The sequence below is a fragment of the Odontesthes bonariensis genome, chromosome 18, assembly GCF_027942865.1.
Source record: "Odontesthes bonariensis isolate fOdoBon6 chromosome 18, fOdoBon6.hap1, whole genome shotgun sequence".
In the NCBI taxonomy this organism is placed as follows: Eukaryota; Metazoa; Chordata; class Actinopteri; order Atheriniformes; family Atherinopsidae; genus Odontesthes; species Odontesthes bonariensis.
The window spans coordinates 22,350,332-22,375,352 of record NC_134523.1 but is presented as its reverse complement, the minus strand read 5'-3'; the positions used below and the strand labels follow the sequence as shown (position 1 = coordinate 22,375,352).

At 39.6% G+C, this 25,021-nt stretch overlaps 1 protein-coding gene across 2 annotated transcripts; it reads left to right on the top strand.

The window, feature by feature from the left end:
- The first annotated feature begins 1,313 nt into the window (after positions 1-1,313).
- LOC142367828 (non-homologous end joining factor IFFO1-like) lies at positions 1,314-24,452 on the top strand. 2 transcript variants are annotated; one of them, XM_075449852.1, is made up of 10 exons: positions 1,325-1,400; positions 1,527-2,794; positions 10,543-10,603; positions 10,920-11,015; positions 11,237-11,377; positions 19,703-19,887; positions 19,971-20,088; positions 20,739-20,834; positions 20,952-21,082; positions 21,857-24,452. In XM_075449852.1, exons 2-10 carry the CDS (start codon positions 1,827-1,829, stop codon positions 22,008-22,010), a joined length of 1,950 nt encoding a protein of 649 aa, XP_075305967.1. In that variant the 5' UTR covers positions 1,325-1,400; positions 1,527-1,826; the 3' UTR covers positions 22,011-24,452. The 2 variants fall into 2 exon arrangements, with proteins under 2 accessions (XP_075305966.1, XP_075305967.1); XM_075449851.1 differs by having other exon boundaries at positions 1,314-2,794.
- The last annotated feature ends 569 nt before the right edge of the window (positions 24,453-25,021 follow it).

The following is a 25,021-nucleotide window of genomic DNA, read 5'->3' as shown; positions in this document are numbered from 1 at the left end:
CATTCAATATTTAAAGGATGGATTAATAAATAGCTCAAGTGTGGGTGTGTGAAGAATTGGACTTGAAATAAAACTGGTATACATTTGAAGAATCAAGTACAGCAGGAACCCTCAGATTATACTGTTTGAAGTTTTTAATTTTATTTTTTTAAAACAAAAGATAACCTTTACTTTAAACACATTTCCATAACACTAAAACCCACTACAAACTGTTAATCTGACCTCGAGCTCCTCAAACTCAGAAGATGCAGTTTGGAATTCATTCATTCTTGAATGTTTACATTTACTCTCAAATGAGCCGAGGTGCTCTGCAGTGTTCAAGGGTTAATCTTTTTGTAAACTGTAGTGTTAAGTATATTGACAGCTAAATTCCCAGTAAATCTGCTCTCATTCAGGACTTAATTTCTGTTGTCAGACAGCTAAATGCATCTGAAATGGATACAAATGACGTTTTTATTTCCTGCTCCGCCACAATGCTCACTAACCAAGCATGGATGGTGAAAGGATGGAATCCTGGAAAGTATGTTTATAAATTACTGTGTGGCTACACCAGCCTTGGTTTTATATATGCTCATTGCTTTGAATTTTACCAATTTAATGTGAAATTATATTAAAGTAGCTCAAAACAGCAAATTGAGTCTGAAGTCACTGGACTTTGATACTTCTCAGCTCGCTGTTTGGAGATTTGTAAATGTGTGTTCATATAGGCAAGGCATCTTTATTTATATAGCGCATTTCATACCACAGGCAACTCAATGTGCTTTACACAAAGACGAGGCATTTAAAAGGGCAGCATAAAGCAGCATAAAAACAAGCAATTTAAAGAGAATAAAAAAATAGAATAAATGAAACGGTTATAAGCAATCAATGAAGGGGGGGGGGAAGAAAAATATAAAACAATTAAGAGGATTTATAGCAGCATGCTTTAAAATTATTCAAAGGAACTCAACCATAATATAATAAGCAACAGCTCTCAGGAAGTTCCCTATTTTGTTAGATAACTGAGGGCAGGGATGGCGGATGCTAAATGCACAGGTAGCCTCCATCACCTGAAGATTTTGCTGTTGGCCTTCAGTTCTTTCCCCAAATCCATAAACCCTCAGAACTGGGACATGAATTTGTGTCCTCAATGTGTCTGAATGAAAACATGAACATGAGCTCAATAAGTGAAGAATTCTAGCCAAGGTCTTGAGGTTTTGAAAAAAAAAATGTAGGTGCGTCTTTATTGTGTTTCTAACGGTAGTGAAAGCTCCTTGGTGTCCCTCTTTCAGGATCAGTACGGTAGCCAACAGCCGCAGTCGTTCACTTGCGTTTATTCCCGGGCTCTGCTGCGCAGCAGCCACGCACCGACTACTCCTCATTAACTGGAAGCAGTTGGTCTTTCCTCCTCGGACTGCCAGGTACGTTGCTTAAATGTTCACTAAATGAATTCAGTTTTTCCGAAAGTCTTTTTTTTTCTACGCTCAGAGAAAAATCGTGTTATGCTTATGTGCATCGCCACAATGATTCTCCTCTCCTCTCCTCAGTGAGTGCGGCATAAAAGTAAACTCAGTATTTTGCTGCAGGATCCAGCTGTTCCTAAATCTCGAGACCCCTTGTTGTGCGTCATCATTGGTTTACAGTGATATTTGGCTTTGGATTTGGTAATTTGCTGCAAATTAGACATCTTTCCAAATCGCACCATCTGACTTTTAGCTCACTGTTCTTCGCGCTGGGATCACCTGCTGAAATCAGGAAAAGACTGAGTAAAACAAGCAGCAGCGTCTGATTCCGGGCTGAGCTAACAGACTGCGTTTTAATCTGTCGAACTAAATAAATTTGGGTTCATGCCGGATTTCGAGCATTTCAGATTTTCCTACTCGAGCATGAATCCTGTCCTGGGGGAGAACGGCTTCTTGGCTCCCCAGCAGCAACATCATCAGATGACGGGTCAAACCGACTCCGCCATCCCGGAGCCAGGATACTTCCTGGGTGACCACGGAGGATTTGGACCCGATGGGTTGTCCGGGCTGGACCTGGGCGCCTTGCCACCGTCGGGCCTGGCCTACCTTCACCTGAGCAGCCCCCTGCACCGCGTCCCCCCAGCGGCTACGGCGCTGCGCAACGACCTGGGATCCAACATTAGCGTGCTGAAGACCCTGAACCTGCGCTTCCGCTGCTTTTTGGCTAAAGTGCACGAGTTGGAGCGCAGGAATAAGGTGTTGGAGAAGCAGCTGCAGCAGGCTTTGGAAGACAACAGTGGAGGGGACGGATACCAGAAGCCCCTGACCAAAGATATGGGAGTACAGACTGGATTCATCGGGCCTATTCCAGCCAGACCGAACCTCATCCCGCTCCACAACATCAACAACTCGGCCTACCTACCTGGCGGCCTACTCTCTCCCACTCTGAACCCTCCTCCACTCTTTGACAACAAATACCCTCTGGGAAACAACCTCAACACGGATTCAAACTCCAACCTCACCACGTCCGCTTTTTCCATCAGCCCAGCACTGAGTCCTTGCGACCCATTCAAAACCACCAGTAACATCAACGAGAGGCACACTTCTCACCAAGGCACAAACACCAGTAACACTCTCCCCCCTCCACCGCGCTTCCTCCCTGGAACTATCTGGTCCTTCAACCACACCCGCCGCTTTGGCACCGGGAGGGAGTCGTGCGTCACGGGGCCTGGGGTCTCCTGGACGCACCCAGACGGTGTCGGAGTCCAGATCGACACCATCACGCCGGAGATCAGGGCTTTGTACAACGTTCTGGCCAAAGTGAAGAGAGAAAGAGATGAATACAAGAGAAGGTAGGGATTTTTAACCTTTTGCTAAAGGTATTCTGACATTAGCTGATAATGTTGTCATTATTTGTGCCGTAAGACATCTTTGAAGTTCGTGTTTTTTTTGGGGAGACATTAGTCAGGAGGACCAAGGGGCTCCTGAGATGATGAGTTTGATTGTGCAAAGGTTAGCAGCCTGGGGCTGGCTGAAGTTTACATCAAATAATTGAGTTTGGGTTTGAGTTTGTCTTTAGTAGAAGTCAGAAAAGAGCAGTATAATTCTAAACCTAACAACAGATTGCATGGTAATATTGTTGCTCACTCAGAATCATAGGGAGGGGAAGCTTTGCTTTTTTTTTAAATAAATAAATAAAAAGTTCTCAGAAGTATCGCAATGATAAAACAAAGGATGGAAAGAAAAGATTATGTTTTGTTTTTTCCAAACCTGCAGTCTTCCATCATAATATGCTTTGCATATTTTCCAATATGTTAATATGAAATGTGTTTGGTCTGTAAGAGCGCATTACCGGCTTGGTCAGTGTGCATTGTGTTGAACATGCTGTGTCAAACAGCTGAGATTTTCAACCAAAGCTGTAGATATTCATCTAAGTGCTGACATATTATTCTCAAATTGCTGCTGCGCTAAGGAGAAAATACAGGAGACATGTGTAGTTGTAAAAGATACAATTACAGTGGACGTGTTCAGTCCAACCCAGCTCATTCTCTGGGAATGAAATCCAGCTGAAAACACAAAATACTGAGAGATTTCAGCTGCAGTTGAGGCACAGCAGCACAGCCTTTCAAGTAAATGCCAGTACTCCCACTAAAATGAATGAAATATGACTCCTATCACTTAAGTTCTTTGTTCTTAGATATCTGATGAACTAATAATTTATGCTGTTTATCTGCAGTATTAGTCTGTGCGGCTGATCAACGTTACCGAACTTGTGCCAGAAATGTTACATCAACAAGAGCAAGAGTTTAAAAACATCCATCCTTTTCAATTTTTAGAAAAATATCTTCTTCCTGTTTAGATTCACTGTTGCTAAACAGATGCCTTTCGAAAAAAGTTGCTCTGAAAATGCATTGTTGAGTGAACGAATGGTTAGAAGCTACAGTGGCTCTTGTCCTACAATGTAGATTTTATTGATTGGCCTCTCAGAAAGTTAGAAACCTGATATAGGCTGGGCTCAGCTGATGTGCTGATAGGTATTTGTCCCCACATAAAGGTAATTCCCCTCGCAGTTTATATCCAGGAAGCTTTCTTTTATGTCGCTGGCTGCAGGAGGTCATTGAGGGTAAGACTGCCACTGATACATTTGTCCAAAGAGGCAATATAACAATAACTGCATTAAAGTCGATAGAAACAAACCCCCAGTGTAGAAAAAAAAAAAAGATTGGAGCATCACATTTTGCTTAGATATGTCGAAGTAGAATTCTGCAAATGTCTATTTCTCACTTGTTCCTCAGGTGTGCGCTGACACACATTGACACACTGTTTTCCGCTGCTGTTCTTTTAAAAAGCACTGACTTCTTTACTTTGTGCATCAATCTGCTGAGGCAGGAACGCTTCTGCAAGACAAACCTTCAGTCACATCAACTTCAGAGGCAGCAGGATGTTTGACTCGACAGCATTGATGTTTTCTCACTAGTTTATTTGCTCATTTAGGGGCACTCATCCCAATCATTTCCATTTATTAGTAATTTCAGACGGATGGACGGCTCTAAATACTACTTTACCTTTGGGCCTCAGCTGTAATTGCTGTGGAACCACGTTTGTTTTACCCAGTAACAAAGAATCGGATGTTGATGTCACATCATGTTGAATTTTGGGTAATTGTCAGGATCATACTTTTGTATCCATAGTGTCACGTCTCAATCAATTTTTTCCCAAGACAACCAAACGCTGTTTTTTTTTTTTTTTAACAAGATACAAAATGATAGCAAATCTTTATTACCATCATAGCAACTGATCAAAAGCCAAATGTTTTTGACATTTTTATAAGCGGTTCAGTGTGCTTGTTTGGCTGAAATGGGGAGTGGGTTTCTAAACAGGGATTTTACACAACAGTCTTATCAAGTCAAGTTTAATCATGAATCATATGTAAAAGCACAACCACTGCCTAACCCTAACCCTTAAAAATAAAGGACAAATATGTGGAACCAGGAAAAATAAATTACTAAAAAAAACAACAAAAGGAAAATATAAATCAGAATCAGAAAAGATTTTATTGCCAAGTAATTTTCACATCACAAGGAAATTGGCCTGGTCTGTTTGGTGCAATAAAACAAAAAATATAATAATAATAAAACATAAAATAATAAGAATATATATACAAAGTATTAGTAAAAATATGCATACTCTATTAAAAGCTGCAGGCTTGGCCTTCCCTGTGTTCTAGCTTAGATCTGGGGACAGCTAGAAGCAAACAGTTGGTAGATTTTCACCTGACCAGTATACACGCTTGTTGTTCGAGATCAGAAGTATAAGAGGCAGCAAGCCAAAAATAAGCCAAATTGCAGCCTTGAAATCAATACTAAAATGTACAGGGAGCCATTAAAGGGAAGCAAGTGCCAGGAAGATGTGCTCAGTCTTTTGTGGTTGTGTTGAAAGATGGAATGCAGCATTTTGGACCAGCTGCAGCTGTGAGGGGGGTGAGTGGCTAACACCAACATACAGGGCATTACAAGTATGTAACAACCTTTCCAGGGAAATTAACATAACCATGGATAAAAGCCTAAGTTTAAAGAAATAATTTTTTTCCACTCTGTTAATCTGTGTCTCTAATTTAAAATCGTTATCTAGTATCATACCTAGTTTATTTATAAATGGTTTCATGTAAGGTTTAAGGCCTTACAGATCCACATGAGAAGCATTGAAGATACCACAGGGTCCAAAGCTCGTTACTTCAATCTTAAGGAGTTGTGTCGACCTTAAATCTGGGTATTGGGAGTTGAGTTGTCGGGCCTAAAGGAGGAACTGGGATGGTGCATGTGTTTCTTTTTGGAAAATATCTGGTCCTTAGATAACCTCCGTCAGCTTTAGCTCCCATAGTGATTTTAAATAAATAATAACGAGTCAGAGAGCTTAACATGAGGCTGCATGTTCCTCCTGCAGAATAGTTTAGGTGGAGCAAAACTGTATCCCTTTTTTTTTTTTTTTTTTTTTTTTTTAGACACTTAAAACATTCAATAGATTAAACCTGTCCCTCTTTAGCTCTGAAAATTAAATCATTGAAAATGTAACCCTAAAATTTCAAATGTAAACCCCTGTGTTTGTACGCAGTTTGTAACCAAAGCTGTTTTACGTTATCCAGCTAATTTTCCTGTTGTAATGTGAGGTGTTATTCTCCCAGATGAAAATTTAAGTGCTCTCTCAAACCCTTCTCACACATGCCAGGAATAGGACTCTGAAGGAGAGATGTCAGACCCTTTTATGAGATGCTAAAACCACCTAATTCATAAAAAAAAAAAAGAAAATCACCTAATTGTCAGTGATTGTAGCCATGACGGTGTTTCCATGTAGATTAATATTTAGACTGTTTCCCAGGCCAGTGGGGAGAAAAATGCTTTAATTTCTCTCATGTGAATGTGAATGTTAGGCTATCTGTGTCAGGAGGGTAGACTGAGAAATTAAACATGAAACATTGCTTTAATCTTAAGAGTCCTTCCCTTCTTTCTTTCTTGGGCCTCCAATTTGTTTCTCTTCCTTAACCCTCTCCTCCTCCTAAAATCCCTCCCTCTTCTCCTCCTCCCTGCTGAGTTTTATTTTGCTACCTGCAATGCAGCACTGGCCTGTGACCGCCAGCAGTGATGTCACCCAGTCTGCCATCCTCCCCTCTGTCTCCCTTCCTTCCATTTTAGTCCATACCCTCTTCCACCTTCTGTATCTTTGTTTCATTGCATTTCTCCCTCTTCATTTCAATGTTCTCTTTCTCTCCTCCCACACTTGCTCTTTAGATCTCTTTCTGCTCGTGTTAAATTGCTTTCTGCTGTTGTTGCTGACTCCTCATCGATCTGCCTTTGCACACACCTTGTTTTGACCCCCCGCTCTGTCCCAAGTGAGCCTGACATCATTGTCTTTGTCATCTTTTTTTTTTTGTTTTTAACGATACAGCTGCAAAAACCCTTTATGGTTTTTGTTCTCTGGTGCCCTGCATATTCGGTTAAGCTTAAGATGGCTTCATTGCAGAGTCAGATTTTGATCAGAAAATATGTGCAGTCTGTGCATACGAGACACTTTCTAACAATCTGGCTATGTTCACAGAGGTATTGTCTCATGAAACAATTCAGACCTGATACAAGGTGATATCTGAGACCACCCCCTCTCTTCAAAAATGACTCTTTCCAGTTTAGCAAATGGCTTATTATCAGGACATGATAAAACAATCATTTGGTCCTTACCAGGTCAAATCATAGCACAGGAAATTTGTATTTTATAAGAAATTAACCAATTCCTGTTTAATGCTATTATTAAAAGCTGTAAAAGCTGTTCAGTTTATTTAGTTTGTCAAATGTTGACAGATGTTTTTACTCTATGTGAACAGATGCATAACATACTCTAAAAGCCAGACACCCACAGAGCTCCTTCACATAAGGAATCCAGATTTAACCATTGATTTTAATGTATTTGGTAGGGATAATGGACTACTTTTTATTTTGCATTATTGTTCGCCTTCGTAACAGTTTCGAAGGCTGAAATGGGTGTGACGGTGACATTTTGACATTACAATAAGACGTAACAAGATGATGGAACTAAACATGGATCAGAGTTTATGTTGGCAAGTCATGCCTGACCCATTGCTTTATTAAACTGAACCGTTAAAAGTTGCTGACTGTAAGCAAGATTCTTGACAAGTGCGTTGTCAATGTTGATATTTTGTTCTTTTTGTTGGCATTTCACTCGTCATCGTATATTAAATCACAAAGGTTTGGTATTCGGATCACATTATATATAATAGTGTAGTGAGATCTGCATTCACAGAGCTGCAGAAACTGACCTTCAAAGTATTATTCTTTTTTTACTTTTATACTTGAAAACACATTTCAGAGCCTGTACCTTTTTTTTTTTCTTCTTTTACAAAAGCGTATGTATTTCAACTCAAAGGTTTTGTGTGCTTTTGCAACCTCTGTCCTTTATAATTAAGTTAATTAAAAGAAACATCTGTGGAAAGATCAGTGATTTGGTAAAAGGAAGTCAGTAATGACTGGCTCATAGCATGAAGCAGAAACATCCTCATCTCCTTTTACAATAATGGTCTCTACTTTGACTGTTGTCAACATTTGACCAAGCTTTTGCGTCATTCAGCAGTTAATGCATCATCACAGTTTAACCAGCTGCAGCAGCCTCACTGCAGAGCCACGTGTTGAGACTTTAAGCAGATCAGAGTGACAAGGACATCAGCTCTCACTGAGGTGCTTTCTCTCTCTGCAGACATCATATCTGAGTGTCCCTTTCTCACTGGCTCTGGTCCCTGTCATCTGTACAACTTGAAAAAGGTTGTCCTCAGTGTTTGTAACCTACACATGATTTATCCTTGCTACATGCACACAGCGATATTCTGGTAATAATCCAATTAAAACTTTTCAATTCAGTTTTATTTATATAGCGCCAAATCACAACCACAAGTAGACCTGCAATCTGAGAGCAAAGTGCTCTGTTGGGAAAATATTGATCCATGAGCACTTGGACATGATGGAGCTTGGTCATTAAGAGTTGTGTATATGAAGAGAAGAATCTTAAATTCTATTCTGAATTAAACAGGGAGCTAATGAATATAAACTAATATTAGTCAACTTAACTAGTTTAAACAAGTCTCTCACCTGAGTTCACACAGCCTATGTGTGTGTGTATTGTGGAATTGTATGGGGTTGACAGTTTTTCCCTCTCTACCTTTCTCCTCAGCTGCTAGAGTTCCTGATTAAGTCAGTTTGTGAATGTGGGGCAGTGTCTCATTTTATCTCTCTTTACTGTTATTTCCAGATGTAACTGCAGATTAAACTTGTGTTTGCATGCAGTAATTGTATTTTTATCCTCTCACAGTCAACAACTTTTTCTTAACTCTAGTGGGCTTTTAACATAGTTACTTAGTCTTTTATTGGGTGCAAACATTGCAGTGGCCTAGGGGGTCATAATTTGGACGTCAGTCATTAATTAGAATATACTCTGTCTTGCAGGTTTTAGATGTTTCCCTGCTTCAACACACCTGATTCAGATTAAATGGATCTCTTCAAAAGATTCTTCAATTCTGCACAAAGCAGCTAATGAGGCATCGATCTGAAGCAGGGAAACGTCTAAATTCTGCAGGACAGCGGACTTCAGACCAGAGTTTGACATCCCTAGATAAAGGTCAATAGTAGGAATGATTTGAGTCGGAGCGTGTCATAATTTTGGAGCTATAGCAGCTCAGTTGATAACTGTTGGTGTGATGATTGTAATGGAGAAGTTCCTGCAGGGACAGTTGCTAGACCTTTGACAGAGAGGTCTTGGAACAAAGGTAAAAACCTGTGCCTTTGTCCCGTGGTTGTTGTCTTCCCCGCTGCTTGATAGACCTGCAGCAGGTCCTGAGTTTTATGGAAGCCACACATCCTCTGAAGGTTCTGACACTAAAATGGTCAGGAGCTCCTCACACAAATCGCTCCAAAACGTGTTCTAGAAAATTGATAAACGTTGGATGTCAATGTTTTTCTTAACTTTTCTTATAAAAATTATTAACTAAATTCATTATGAAAATGTAATTTCTTTTACCATTGATAGCACTTGCACAGTCATGCTGGGCTGCTACAGTATTCTCAGGTCTTATATTAATTTGCAGAAAATGATCACTGAGATTCCTACAATGACATGGATGTTTTAATTTTTGGAAATGGATGATATCAGACTATTGAAATAAGATATCCTGAGCTAAAGTGCCAGTATCTGAGTTGGCTTTTAGTTCATAATTCCTTACGTATAACTCATACTGTACTGAGCCTATCAACATATTTTCCTCAGACCAAATACTCAAATGGTTTTTCTCTGCTAATGAGACAAAAACAATGACAATAGAAAATGTGAAATTGATTGAAGCTTGATTGACAGGACATGGATCACACTTAAACAGAGGAAAAGTTAACCGTGAATGATTTTGGATGGAAGTCCTGCAGTGCAGCCTGTCTCTGCTCCATCATGACTGAGAGTGCTGGTGGAGCATGGTGTTCGTGCCGCTTGTGCTCTCAGTGCACATGGCACGTTCTCTCCTTATGTAACACACGCTTTGTGCACAGGTCAGACAGGCAGGTAACCATGGCGGGTTTTAAAGCTGAAGAGGAAGACTAAAAAGCTGATGCTTTTCAGGCATTGCCTTATTTAAGAATTAGGCCATGTTCACCTGAGAACTGAAGGACTCTGATGGGAGTGTGACTGTGTATGACATCCATTATAAATGCCCCAAAGATGACACAATGAGAGGAAGTACCAGTGAAAATATAATGCGGTCATTTATTGCTTCATATTCAGTGGGAAATGTGTTTTGAGACCACCTGTGTTATTGCAGACGAATGAATTTGATTATTGAAGGTAGATTTGAAGTAACTCAGTGACTTTAAGTCAGAATACTTTAAGTGAAATGCACAAGGTCGGGGAAAGGACACTCCAAAAATCGTTTGTCTGCAGAAAGTTCTAGAGGTGGAAATGCAGTTTATTGTGATCATATTGTATTCATGCTGCTTAAAGTTGACCCGTCTACATCATTTGATGTAGAAAAATGCCTGGATGGCTTTGTTTGTGTTTAAAGATGGGAGGAGGAATACACGGCCAGGATGGATCTGCAGGAGAAGGTGGCTGAACTGGAGGAGGTATGTTGCCACTTCAGTTGAAAATATGTTTTTGGTTTAAGGTCTAACAATGTTTTCAGATTTTCTTAAATCTGCATGATCTTTTTTTTTTTTTTGTTACAGGGATTTCTGCTTTCCTGCTAATACATTTGACCCAGTAATGACAGTTTAACTGTTACAGTTTGTAGCAACACTTACTCTTAAAGACAACCATGTGAATCACATTAGATATGAATAATTTATTCAATGGGACACATGTGCTTATCTTTGCAAAACCGATGATATGTCTGTTAGCTTCATACATCCATCAGATAACGTAATGTTGTGTGTTTTGTAGGACCTACAGGAAAGTGAGGTGTGTCAGGATGAGCTGGCTCTCAGGGTAAAGCAGCTCAAGGCAGAGCTTGTTCTCTTCAAAGGACTGGTCAGCAACGTAAGTCTGCTCAAAGCTGCGTTTTTTCATTAATATTTGTTATTGAAAGAAATATTTAGAAATGAAAGAAACTGCACCCACACATTTTAATTGATTTGAAATACTTTTGTCATCCATTTAAAGCTTATAGCAGAGCTCAGTAAATCATTTGTTATTCTACATCCTGGTCGCAGATTATTTAAACACATTACAACAGAGATGGTTTTCTGTCTTCGCCTCAGGACCTGTCAGATCTGGACAGTAAGATCCAGGAAAAGGCTATGAAGGTGGACATGGATATCTGCCGCCGCATTGACATCACCGCACGCCTCTGTGACGTCGCCCAGCAGAGGAACTGTGAGGATGTGATCCACATGTTCCAGGTAAGTCTGCGGCAGCCAATAAATCCTCCACCTCAGTTTTTTAAAAGCCATTCTTCGAGTAAAGGCAGAGACTTTATTTACCTCAGGTGCTGAGCTAGATTTTTTTTGCCAAAGAGAGGCAGGACTTGTACTACCACCCTCTGGTGACAGGGTGCAGTCTAGTATATTCGCTTCTAACCAGTCAAAGGAAACAAGTCTAATTCATATTTAATTTTTGCATTGCATTCTTTTCAACAGATTACTTCAGATCTTGGCTACTGAATGCATACCTGGCTGTTGTTATTCATGTAACTTATCATATTCTTCTCCGATGCCCATTTTTGATCCCTTAAAATTCATTCAGAAATGGTGCGATAAACACTTTTACCTCTTTACGACAGACATGTGTTTACATGCATGTCTTCTAACTTTTGGAGGTAATTTGGAAGAGGATGTACCATAGTATCTATAGCCGCATTCGCACTGTAGGAACCTTTGGTTCCTATAACCTTTTAAGGAACGGGGCCGTTTTCTCCCGCATTGGGACATACGTACAGGAACTCGGGACCATCGCCCTCAGTTCCTGGAACCATTGTAGCTCCTTCTCCGAGGCTGGATCTTTTATGGGTTCTATAGGAACACATCTGACGTAGGTGTTTGGTAGCTACGCCCCTTGTCATGTTGTCACGAGTGAAATGTTTACTCATACGACACGGACACAACCTGCGCGTGTTTAATAAGTTAAAATTACACGTTGTCTCCTTTGTCTGCGACGCTCTGCTCTCCTTCCTTCATGAAACGAAGAAGTATCGCCTGCACTCGATCCTGACTCTCTCTGTGAGCTCTTCCAGCCTTGATGTTAGATGCCCGATGTGATCGTCCATACATACCTATGTATGTATGTATGAATCAGGGCTCTAGAGTGTGACCAATTTGGTCGCACGTGCGACCTATTTTCTCAATGGTGCAACTAAAAAAAATCTTAGGTTGCACCGGTGCAACCACCCGTTCGAGGGAAAAAAAAAAACTAGAAAGCTGCAAGCAGCTGTATGCGGGACCGAGATGTGCGTACGTTGGGGCACGCGCTGGACGTCGTCGTCGCGCAGCTCTGCCCACACGCACAATACCCTCTGTGTACGTACGAGTACATAATAACCCCAATGCGAAAGGGTTTTTGAAGATTTCTAGGGGGCGCCACTTAGCCATTTTGCTCCGCCCATACACGATACCCTTTGCATATGTACGAGGTCGACAGGGTGGACGTGTGTGCCAAGTTTCATGACCTTGCGATGATGATAAGGCTTTCAAATCACAAACGCCATCACATGATTTTCACCGCCTGGCCACGCCCACACCGTTCAGAGTTTGGAAATGTTTTTCAATTAATTCCCCCCCATGTCTTAAGAGTAACCTGGCCAAGTTTGAAGCCTGTACCATTAAATCTGTAGGACTAGTTCGATTAAATGCAAGGCGTGGAATCTGGCAAAAATGCAAAACTCACTTTCCATCCAAAATGGCCGTCTTTCTGTAGACGTGGGACCATGGTGGCATGAGACTTTTTTATGCGTCTGGGCATTGTGAATGAGTGTACCGAATTTCGTCGTCCCAATGCGGGGACCATTTTTAAGTATTGTAGGGGGCGCCACTGAGCCATTTTGCTCCACCCACACACGATACCCTTCACATACGTACGAGGTCGTCAGGCATGACGTGTGTTCGATCAAATGCGAGGTGTAGAAAAAAAAAAAGACGTTTCCAACCACCAGCAGGTGGCGCTATAGGTGGATGTCACTATGATAATATGTACGCATTCAGGCTGGGTCCAGCATTCACTGTAAGAAGTTTGGGACGGATTGAATAATGAATGTGGGAGTTATAAGCAACTTCATTTTTTGTGGTGAGTGATGGGGAGTCATCAAAATTTGAGGCGTCGCCACGGCCACGCCCTTTGAGGTTTGAAAAAGTTTCTCCATGATTTTTTTCCCCCCTTGTCTTAAGAGCAAGCTGGCCAAGTATGAAGCTTGTAGCATTAAATCTGTAGGACAAGTTCGATCATATGCAAGGCGTGGAATTGGTCAAAAATGGCACGAAAACCTACCTTCCATCCAAAATGGCCACCTTCCTGTGGATGTATGATCATGGCAGCATGAGACTTTTTTGTGCGTCTGGGTATGATGAATGAGTGTACAGAATTTTGTTGTCCCACGCGAAATCTAGGGTTACTTCTTCACAGTTTGAACAAAATGTTTCGCGCAGAGGTTCAAACTATCTGAGCTACTGTACAGCTGCTCAGGAGAGACGTAAAACACCACAGAGGACCCAAACACGTCCCAGGAGCCGTGGAAGTTCTGCTGGCAAATACATACCTGATGAGTGTAGCAAATCTCGACTGATTCCCACCAAACAGCAACTCACAACACAAGTAATCAAGTTCTCCAGCCGCCTAAAACATCTATATTCCATACTAAGGATCACACCCTTTCTGAAGAGAACACACCTCTTTGTCCGCTCTTCCTCCCCCATCTTCCTCCTCATCCTTTTTTTACTCTGAAAAGTTTGTGGAAGTTATTGCTGCCATCTACTGTTGACCAAACACGTTGCAGCACAAACCCAATGGTGAATGAGGAAATCCACAGGTGTCCTTCCAAATAAAACTAATTAGTAAGTAGGAAAGTAAATAGATAAATAAATACACAAACTGCTTCGATGTAGTTATTAAAAGGATGATCAGCACGGATTCCTGGCCCATACAACAAAAATAAACCATCAACCTGCCTCATGACCCATTCACCAACAGGCAAAAACAAAAGGATGTTTCTGTGTCCAGGGGCCTTAGTACTAAACCGCCATATTCAAATACAGTGCCAGAATCTTATTTTGAAAGGAAGGCTACTTTTTTTGCGTAAAGCGCTCAAGTCTGAAGACTACTGCACACATTTATAATCAGCAGGCAAGACAATTGTAGCTCTTTTTCTGTTCTACTTAAGAAATAAATTCAGTCAGTTACAATGAATCCAGACTGCTAAAAGGGAGCACTAATTAGACGATTTATAAAGTCTTTACAGTGGTCCCTGAAACCTTCTTTCTCTTGTTTTTTAGGTGTCTCAAAAGGCTGACTGAAACCTTTTTTTTTATTAAACTCTTTTGACAACAGTCTGTGGAAGTCTGGCAGAGGAATATTGTCCCATTCTCCTTCAGATATAGGATTAGTTCAGAGGACGTGGTGCCAAAGATTTTCACAATTCACTTCAAATTTTGATTCAACTGACCGTAAAGTAGTTTTCTGCTTTGAGTCAGTCCATTTTAGAATGAGCTTCTCTCACAGAGACGTCTCCAGATTTTCCGAATAATTGATGATGTTATGTACTGTAGATGGTGGAATGTTCAAAATGGAACAATTCAATGTTGAGTTACATTATTATATAATATATATACAATATATATATATATATATATATATATATATATATAAAATTTTATTTATTTTAAAATGTTATTTATTATTTATACATTATTACGAAATTGCTGGATCATTTATAGAGTTTTTTGCAGACTGCCAAACCTCTGCTCACCTTTACCTCTGAGAGACGCTGCTTCTCTAATGTTTTTTTTTTAATTCCCAGTCATTTTACAGATATGTTACCAGTTAACCCAATGAGCTGCAACCTGTTCCTCCAGCTTTTTCTTTTTGCTTGGCTTGCTTTTCCAGCCTTTTACTGCCACCGCCCCAACTCTCTCTTTAATGTTTTGCTGCCAAATGTCTTACTTTCAACATTTGATCTGTTTTCTAGGTTTTATTGTACATGAAATCTTGGTTTTATGAAGTAACTTTGTTGGATTTGCGGTTGGTTCAATCATTTGAAAGACAGACAGTGAACTCATCTTGTATTTTTCTGTGATGTTATCTTTTTTACGAAATAACTCTTCTCATATTCTTTTATTGTTTAAACTTTTCATTTGTTATATTCTAATAATATATGTTTGATTATTTTACTTCATTACGACATTTATCAAAACGTTTTGGTTCATGAATAATTGCACATACTCCTAAACTATACAACAGATACTACTACTACTATGACAATAACAGCTACGACAACTGCTAATAATATGATCATTTTTATAGTTATTATTGTCATTTTAGAAACCACCACTAAATATTGATGGACCAAGGTCTCATAACTTTTATTTACACTTTATCAATTTTCTGCTGTTCTGCATGAGCATGGAACAGGCCCTTAAACTAAGTTAAAGCTGGCAGGGGCACAAACGTGAATTGTTCAGAGCAATCTGCTTTTCTGCCATCTGTTGGGGCAGCAACATTACAGCCAGTGACTCAAACTTAAAGAAGGCTTGCACTGTGCTGACGACTGCTCTGGAGCTGACTGTGCAAAGAAGAATGCTGCAAAAGTTGCTGAACAATACTCTACATAACACAGTGATGAGACTGACACGACCTGGCTCAAAAGCCTTATCAAAAAGGAGGAAGCACACGGTTTGTGAAACATGCCCGGCATAAGCCCCAGGGGCTGTGACAAGACATTCAAGTGTGCTTAGTCAGAGGCTTCTTCAGCTTAGCCACGATAAGGATATTCCTGCCAGCAACAATAGCCATATACAACAGTTGCTTATGCTGAATAATTCTGAATTATGTACTAATGACTATTATTGACTACTAAGGCTACAACTTTTTTTAAAAAAGATTATTAATTTCATTCATTTCATTCACAACAGGATCAAACACCAATGGCGGGACATGTAGGTGCCTTGTTGCTAACAAATATTGCTGGAACCTTTGCACGAGTCCTCCACAAGTCCAACATTTCTTTGGACAGAGGTTTTGGTGTCTGTAACCTAATAAATAAAGCTTGGCCTCACAGTCAATGGCTCCTTGAAATGAACGCTTACAACATGAATAAAGTAATGTAAGTTGCACTCTCACGCATACCCAGCCTCTGTCTCTTTGAATGTGCAGTATTGATTTATAAACAAATCCATTCATTCAAAATTCATTATTATCATTTTATTTTAATATGATAAATACAATAAATGGAAAAAACAGTCCATGATATGACCTGAATCGTGCATATTTCTGTAAACATAGATACGATGCCGACGTATCATCCGCTTTTTAAAAATGATTCCGAGATCATCAGATATTCAGCGCTGGTCGTCAGCGCATGCGGGACGTCAAGAAACTTCATGCATTGAAACCATGTTTAAACAATACACGCATTATATTCAAACTTCATGCATGATTTGCTTGCATTTTATTGTATTTCAAGCTTGTACCATGTGACACGATCACCCGGTCATGTCATTGAAAGTGCCCTGTACGTGTCCATGTGGACACATATCACCCGAGACAGGTTTTCAGATTTTTGATTATGTTATCAATTTTTTTAAGTTGTTTTTTTTTGGACATCCACTTTGTACCCGTTACTTATAACATAAAATGTCTTTATTTTTGTTTACTTTCAGTATCACAGCAACAGTGGGCGGGGTATTCCGAACGTGGCCACCAAAACTCAAATGTAAACATTCCTTTGAAACCACAGCAAGCACAGACCAAATTCCCATGTTTGTATGACCATTGTTGGAGAAGATCCATTGAGTTGAGAGAAGATTTGCATTCTTTTGACCATAGACAACCTTCAGAAATGGCAGCTTCAAAAAATACCAAGAGAAGAGAGAAACCACTGTATACTGTACAGAAAAACGTTGTTCTGACTGGAAATTCAAGTGGATACCACATTGAGGATTTCCTCGGTGAGGGTGGTTTTGGAAAAGTGGCCAAGTGCACAAAACTGGATACAGGAGAGATTGTGGCAGTGAAAATTGTACGAAAAGACCGTTTCAGAGAAGGCAGAAGAGAGGCCAGAATGCTGAAAAAACTCAGACAGCTTGACCCTGACAAGAACAACTTGGTGAAGTTCAGGGAGCACTTCAAATTTAGAGGTCACTTCTGTCTGGTTTTTGAAAAGCTGGATTTAAGTATTTTTGACCTAATCAAAAGCAAGAATTTCATCCCACTCCTTGTTTCTGATATCAGAGTGATTGCTCAGCAGATGCTGGTGGCTTTGGATGCACTGAAAAGCATCAGCATGGTTCATGGTGACATAAAGCCAGACAATATAATGCTCGTGAACCATCAGTCTCAGTCCTACAAGGTAAAGCTGATTGATTTTGGATTGGCTACGAAGACATCCAAGCTGTGGTGGGGAGGCACCCTTCAGGCTATTGGTTACAGGGCTCCTGAGATCATCCTGGGGATTCCAATGGATGAAGGCATAGATATGTGGTCTCTTGGATGTACTTTGGCCTACATGTATCTTGGCCAGAATCTCTATCCTACACACTGTGAGTACGAGGCTGTAAGGATAATTGTACAGTTGCAATGTCAACCAACAAAGGATCTCCTGAAATCAGGATTCAAAGTAAAGCACTTTTTTACTCAGGTCCAAGACACCCCTGACCTTATATTTAGGCTGAATACACCAGCTGAATACACAAACGCGACAAGTTTCAGTACAGAGGAGCTTCAGGGCATCTATAACAGTCTATACTCACTTGATGATCTTCCAAAGATGAACCCAGAGCCTTTGGATCCCTCTGAATGTACACAAGCATTTATAAGCCTGCTCAAGCAGATGCTGACTGTCGATCAGGGTAAACGGATCACTCCCAGAGAAGCCCTTGGACACTATTTCCTCACTATGAAACTCCCAGCCTCTTCCTTCAAAGAAAAGGAACCCTCTTATCTAAACTCAGAACAAACAACTTTGAAAAGTTGTCATCGAGGGAAGACAGAGATGAAATCGGCTGGAAAATGCTCCAAAGACGGCAGGCGGAATAAAAGAACCATTATAAAAGTGAGGCCCCTTTATCCTATTGATAAAGAATCTGAAGACAGAGCTGAGAGTGCAACAACCGTCAGCAAAGATGAACCATCGGCAAACGTCACAACTGCTGGGACCCATGAGAAGCTCACTGCGGCAGAGAATGAATCCACTACATGCAAAGAAGTGAAAACCTCTGATCTTGTTGAAGTAAAAACCCACAAGAAACCTTTCAAAAGGATTCAAAACTTCTTCTCCAGGATATTCTACTCCATCACAAGCTGCAGAGGAAAGAAGCGAAAGAGGACACTTTCACCAGCAATTTCCACCACACAGACAAGAGTTCCACTTTACTCCCACCATCAACAAGATGAGACCTAAAAAAAACAGCAGTGTGTCTTATTGCAACAACTTGATGAATCGTGACAAACTATTTATTGTAAATTCTTCTTAAGGTATAAAATGAGTTGTTACAGCTGTCCTGTACAGGGTATATTTCCCTCAGACATGTACATTTTCAGACATTTCAGTAGTTTGTACAGACACTGACTGTATTTAACCCAGTATCATAGGATGATCTCTATGTATGAATACAATTGCTACTGCATTTTTTAAATCTGTGTCTAGTAAATGCCCATTTGCTGCTCAAAGTGTGTATTTTTTCTTATTTTCTAAGAGGTTTATGGCGTTACACAAAGCCACAAATCTGTTCGGAATCAGGAATCAATCTCAGTGCTGCCTTAAGTGAAAACGATTTTTCCAACCTGCAGAACAAGAAGTGATTAGTACAGTAAAGCAATATTTTAGAATGCGGTCTGATATGTAACTACATTATTCATGTCTTTCTCTTAATGCAACTGTCTTCAACATTTGTTCTGCATAGAGGTGTTAAAGCTGACAGCTGGATTGACCATATAGGTTCTTTGCTCATACTCTTAATTACAACCTACAACGGTGTTGTACTGTAAAGTACCATCCCTACAACTGGCATGTGGGAAGTACAACTAATACAAATGTTTCCATGTCAGAGCAGAGGTCATTCACAAGAGTTTCCTTTTAGAAGCCACAAACTCCTCACAAGGAGGAAGGAGGAGGGTTGGATGGTGATGCACAGTGCTTTCAGTCATTCATGTGTTCATGACACAAGTTCAACACTATCATATGACAAGCTGAGGAGCTATTTCCACATTCAGTTAATAATACAACATCTTACTAAAACATTTTCGTGGTGGTTAGGGCTAAAATACGACCATCACCTTCATGGATATCATTTTGCTGTTTGGCTTGAGTTCACGTAAACACAGAATACTGTGATTGAAACTTTACGTACGCACGGACAATTTTCATTAGATCCTTGTTATAAACCTATTTACCACTTTCATCCCCTGTATGTATAATTCTGTTTCCCCTGCTTGCTTGATAATGTATAAACATGTTAATTAATGACTTGATTGAATCCTGGTTTTAATTTGAGGAAATACTATATATGCACATCTTCATCCATTAGGTACCCACGCCCCCCTCCACTTTGAGCCGCTACGCCAGGAAGCAGAGTGGGCAGTCTGCAAAAGGCGGGGATGGAGACGAACAGAGCATGTCTGAGAGCGAGGGAGGCGGCGCCAAAGGCGATGAGTCGAGTGGCACGTCAGCCAATCAGATCAATGAACAGATGCAGAGGGTGCTGAATCAGCTGTAGGTGTTGTTGGTCCGAAGGTTTCTGAAGTGACTGTTAAACATACCAACGTTAAATCACCGTTAACGTGTGTGCTGTGCAGGAGAGAGTGTGAGTTTGAGGATGACTGTGACAGTCTGGCCTGGGAGGAAAACGAAGACACTCTTCTCCTGTGGGAAGATTTTCCTGGATACACACTGGGAGTGGAAACACAGGGAGAGGTACACACACTCAGATTTGAATATAATCATTTTTCTTTTAATCTGTCATCAGTCTGAAAAGTGATGTGCAAAAAGTAAACGTTTATTAAAACAATATTTAGTGTGACCGTACTGCGCCTGTAAATTGGCACCTGCTCTTGGAAGATCTCTTCAGATTATTTGTACTTGCCCACAAAAATATTCGGAATTAGTTTATAAACTTATTTTTAACTAAATCATTTGAACTCCCGCCATTTAAAATAATTTTTCTTTATCTTTCAAAACACTTTCTGGTTCACATCTGCTTTCAATCAGTTATTTTCTATTGTGGGCAGTTTTTTTTTCATCCCACTTCGACAACCTGGTGAATGAGCTGTCTGTTGTGATCGTTAGTGCACATGTCGTGCAGTTTATTTGGTTTTTCAGAGGAATCCTACAGATGTTTACCATTTCCTAGAATTTACCATTTTCATGTCCACGTCCTTAAAATGTTAGCATCTGATCAGTCTGTGTGTACGCTTTGAATTAACTTCCACACCTCTACACGTTTTATTTCAACACCAACTAAAATCTCACAGTGAGATCAAATGAATTACTTTAATAACATTTGAGAAATTTGAATCGTTTTCTCGTTTTGTCCCACGCTGACGAACAACCCTTGCTGTGTCCAGCTACAAGAGGAGTCCATTGAGGAAGTGATTAAAGACACAGAGTCTCTTTTCCAAACCAGAGAGAAGGAATACCAGGACACCATTGACCAGATAGAGGTGAGTCATTTATATTCAAATGGGATGCAAAAAAAAGTGGCAGAGGTAGTTAAAACTTAAAGTAGCAGTTGTAGTGGAAGTAATAAAGTCGGTATCCGTTCCTCGTGTCCTGTTCAGCTTGAACTGGCCACAGCAAAGAGTGACATGAACCGTCACCTGCACGAGTACATGGAGATGTGTTCGATGAAGAGAGGCCTGGATGTCCAGATGGAGACCTGCAGGAGACTCATCACGCAGAGTGGAGACGGGTAACACACAAGAAATGACCCTGAAAAGACTTACTCAGATATTACTTTAAGTTGCCAGGGGTACACTTAGCGCTGAATATTTCAGTCTAAAGCCTGATGATGTTACAGTTACATCCACATACATTCAGTGCTGAAATCAGCACATTACATATAAGAAGGGAGCCTCGCTCACTATCCTCAGTGAGCTGGAGTATTTCCAACATGATGGCACTTCTCACATGGAAATGTGTCGATTGGATCAGCACACTCCAGGCTACAGTTAGTCTATACTTTGTTCCATCAAGTCACAGAACTAGATGTGTGTTTTTTCGTGTAACATAACCGTGTTGATACTCCATGACTCATTAAATCACCCGATTTAAAAAAGAAAAACATGTGTCTTTCTACATGATAAAAAGGTTAGGTACATAGATTCCCTCTTTTTATAAATACAGACAATGAGCTACATAAATAAATGACTTTTCCGGCCACTGTAGAAATCTGACAAACTAATTTAGTTTAACAAACTAATTTAATTTAGCTGCTGACATACTATTTTATGGTTGGGTGAATCATGAGTCTCATTCACATTGGATGAAACGTTTACACGCAGTTAATTGTTGACTTTGGGAGAGTAATGACAAAAGTATCACCAGATTGCAATTTGTCTTGTTTTTTTTTTTTACAAGTACAAAAGAGTTTTAGCTCTATGATTGGAATGTAATTGTACTTGATGGGCACAAACATACCAGTCTGTTGAAACATTTATCCGTCTTCCTCTGTGCTGCTTTACAGGAAGTCCACCTCGCTCGTCACACTTACGGCGGATGACTCCGACAGCGAGGAAAAGGAGAGGAAGAAGCCGGCTCTACCTGCCAATTCTGAGAGGAGAGATTCTTGCTGCGACATCAATGCTGCCATCCCTCCTCTGACTTGGAGGAAACCCTAACATACACAGACATCCATCCACTGTTGGTACTTCCTGTTGTGCTGCTGATTGACAGGGAAACTGACAGTGTGCAGAAGTTCTACAAATCTAAAAAAAATTGTGTTTTTTTTTTTTGTTTCATAGAGGCAAAAGCATTTTAGAAGCAGCGGTTGTAGAGTTTTCTTTTTCTTTTTAAATCATCCTAAGCTGTATCTTAAGCAGCCAGCCTGCAGAAAAAAAAAATAAATACAATGCATCCTCTTCATCTCCTCATACAGGAGAGCTGGAGCAGAAAGTTAATTTATTTCAGTTTAAAGCAACAGAAAAGCTTCTCCTCTAAACCCATCATTTTCTTACAGTTATTTACAGTTTATTAGATAACTTCTACTTTTGCAGATTGCAGAATTTGCAGAATTTGAGGCGCATTAAAGAAAGTAATGTCTGTTAACTGCTGCCCCCTTGTGGTTTTCAACTGGATGAACAAATGAGTAAAAACTGCACTTAGACTGATTTTGCTCCTTCTGTCCTGTATGAGGAGCTGAAGAGGATGCATTGCATTTTTTTTTTTTTCACACACTGATCTTGCTGTTAAGAGCAGGAGTCACTTATTTGCACAGTCTGTAAAAGTATCAAAGCAGTGCACAGAGAAGTAGTTTGCACATGATGGCACTAAAGTAGAAATGTTTATATCATTTACAGTTATGTGTAGCTTTAACATGTTTGAAGCTCAGTATGATCGTAATAAACCGATAATCCAGCGGTTATTTTGGAAATTCCCACTATTTAAACCCAACTTGCCTTAAACTTATATCCATCATTTGAGAAACATGACATGAAAATTAAGACTGTTTGTTTAAATTAAGACTATACTGTTTATTCTGGATCATGCGTTGCTTTTGTAATGATACATTAAGCATCTAAAGTTAATGATTATGATCCAAATACATTTTTTTTAGGCAGCTTTTGTTACTTTGGATTTTTGTAATAGTGTCCAAATTCAATCTGGGCAGAAGCTTTGGGTAACTGCAAGGTTTGGGTTTATAAAAACTCATTTAGATAGTTATGCTGTGCAGTTACAAGCTGTTCATGTAAATGCCAATCCTGGTTGAGTAAAAATGAAAAGTTAAATGCTTGGACATTTAAGAGTTTTTCTGGCATTTCAGTTTTAAGAAAGTGGAAAAATCTTAAGATTTAGATAGAGCCTGATATCTAGTCAAAACATGTCTGGCAGGACTTTAAACTTAACCTTTCCAACCTGAAAGATTAAACTGTTCTGATTTTTATTTGAACCCTTTTTTTTTCCATTTCGATTTTCGTGCAATTTAAATCTGATAAAATTTCAGCTGTGTTTTTTGTGCTTGACCTAAAGTGATTGCCAGCCTCCACGTTTGGTTTCGCTACCAAAGTTGGAAGTAAAACTATCAGTTACCTTCAAAACAATTTCAGAGTTCTTCTTCTGTAAAAAAAAAAAAAAAAAAGGCTGTAAAAAGGATTTGTTTGTCCTTTAAATTGTACAATTTGTAAAGGCTAAGTATTGCAATTAATGTACAATATCCTACCGTGTACACTGCTGACCTACTAAAGCTACAAGCTTCATGTCTTACGATGTAAATTTATCTAAGAGTAATGCATTTTAATGTTGTTTTTTTTATTTCTATCATTATACCTAACCTATTGTACCTTAGCTTCACTGCTATTGTACAAACACACCTCTGAAAATGATTAAAGTTTTTAAGTTACATATGTACATTATATGGTGGGAAATTAGTCCTCATCACAATTCTAAATGTTTGTGCAGTTTTTTTCTAACTAAACATGCTGCACTGAATTATTTACAGTTCACCTCATTATACACATGTCACATCTTTGATTCCATGAATATCTGCCTGTTCAGTAACTTGCCATGTTCATCACAGAAAACAGAACCATTAAATGAACGCTTACTTTTAGAAGCGTTTTCTTCACAAAGCATAAAAACCTTAAAAAACGACTCATCAGATTCTATTATTCTGCTTTTTTTTTTTTTTTTTTTTTTTACATATTGTGTTCTGCTCAATGAAAAAATATGACGGAAATTCCAAGTGTCATTTTTTCCTTTAATAGGAAGGAAAACCACAGCAACTGCAAGTTTTCAAAAGACTACAGAAAACATCACTCACCTTGTGAAACAAAGACGATGCTGCTTATCAATATTATCCGACTGTAAGAACCTGTAAAGAGGACAGATAAAGATATTTAACAAAGAAGAACTCAGTGTGACTTGAATAAAAGCTGATTGATCAGGAGGGAAAGATCCCAAACACAGCAGATTTGTAAAAACGGTCTAAAATGTGTGTAAGTGAAATACCATAAAGACTGAGTTGTTTGAGGCGGTTTGGGTGCAGAATTTGTGGCTGGATTGTTCCTGTGGGTTATTTTTGCTTTGGTGTGCAGAGCTGTATGTTTGAGAGCTAAATGAGAAGATGCATAAAATAAATTACATTTAAATAAAAAAAAGACTTCTGTTGTGTTTAAGGTAACTCTGCTTTTCTTACTTTGGTACAGCCAAGTTATTTTTCAAGAATCACTGCACAGCTGGAGTTACCTTCCAAATCAAGTTTTTACATGCAGCATGACTGCTAACAGCACATGGCATTAAGATTCTTTTTACAGGTAATAGTCGCACCATCTCCACTTCATATAGAATTTTTATTTTCATTTTAAATTGCGAATTTACTCGGGTACAATCTTCATGCATTTGTAACACACAAACATGAAAATAATTCTCATGTTTCCAATCTTAAGTTGTTGTGTGCAGTTAGAAATTTATCTTGTAAATACACATTTAAATGTATCCATCCATCCATTTTCTATACCCCCTAATCCAACTGTAGGGTGTTGGGGGGGGGGGGGCTGGAGCCCATCCCAGCTGTTGAGAGGCAGGGTACACCCTGAACAGGTCGCCAGTCCATCACAGGGCCACACAGAAACAAACGAAATAATGACCTCACACATGCTCACACTCACTCCTGAGGACAATTTAGAGACACCAA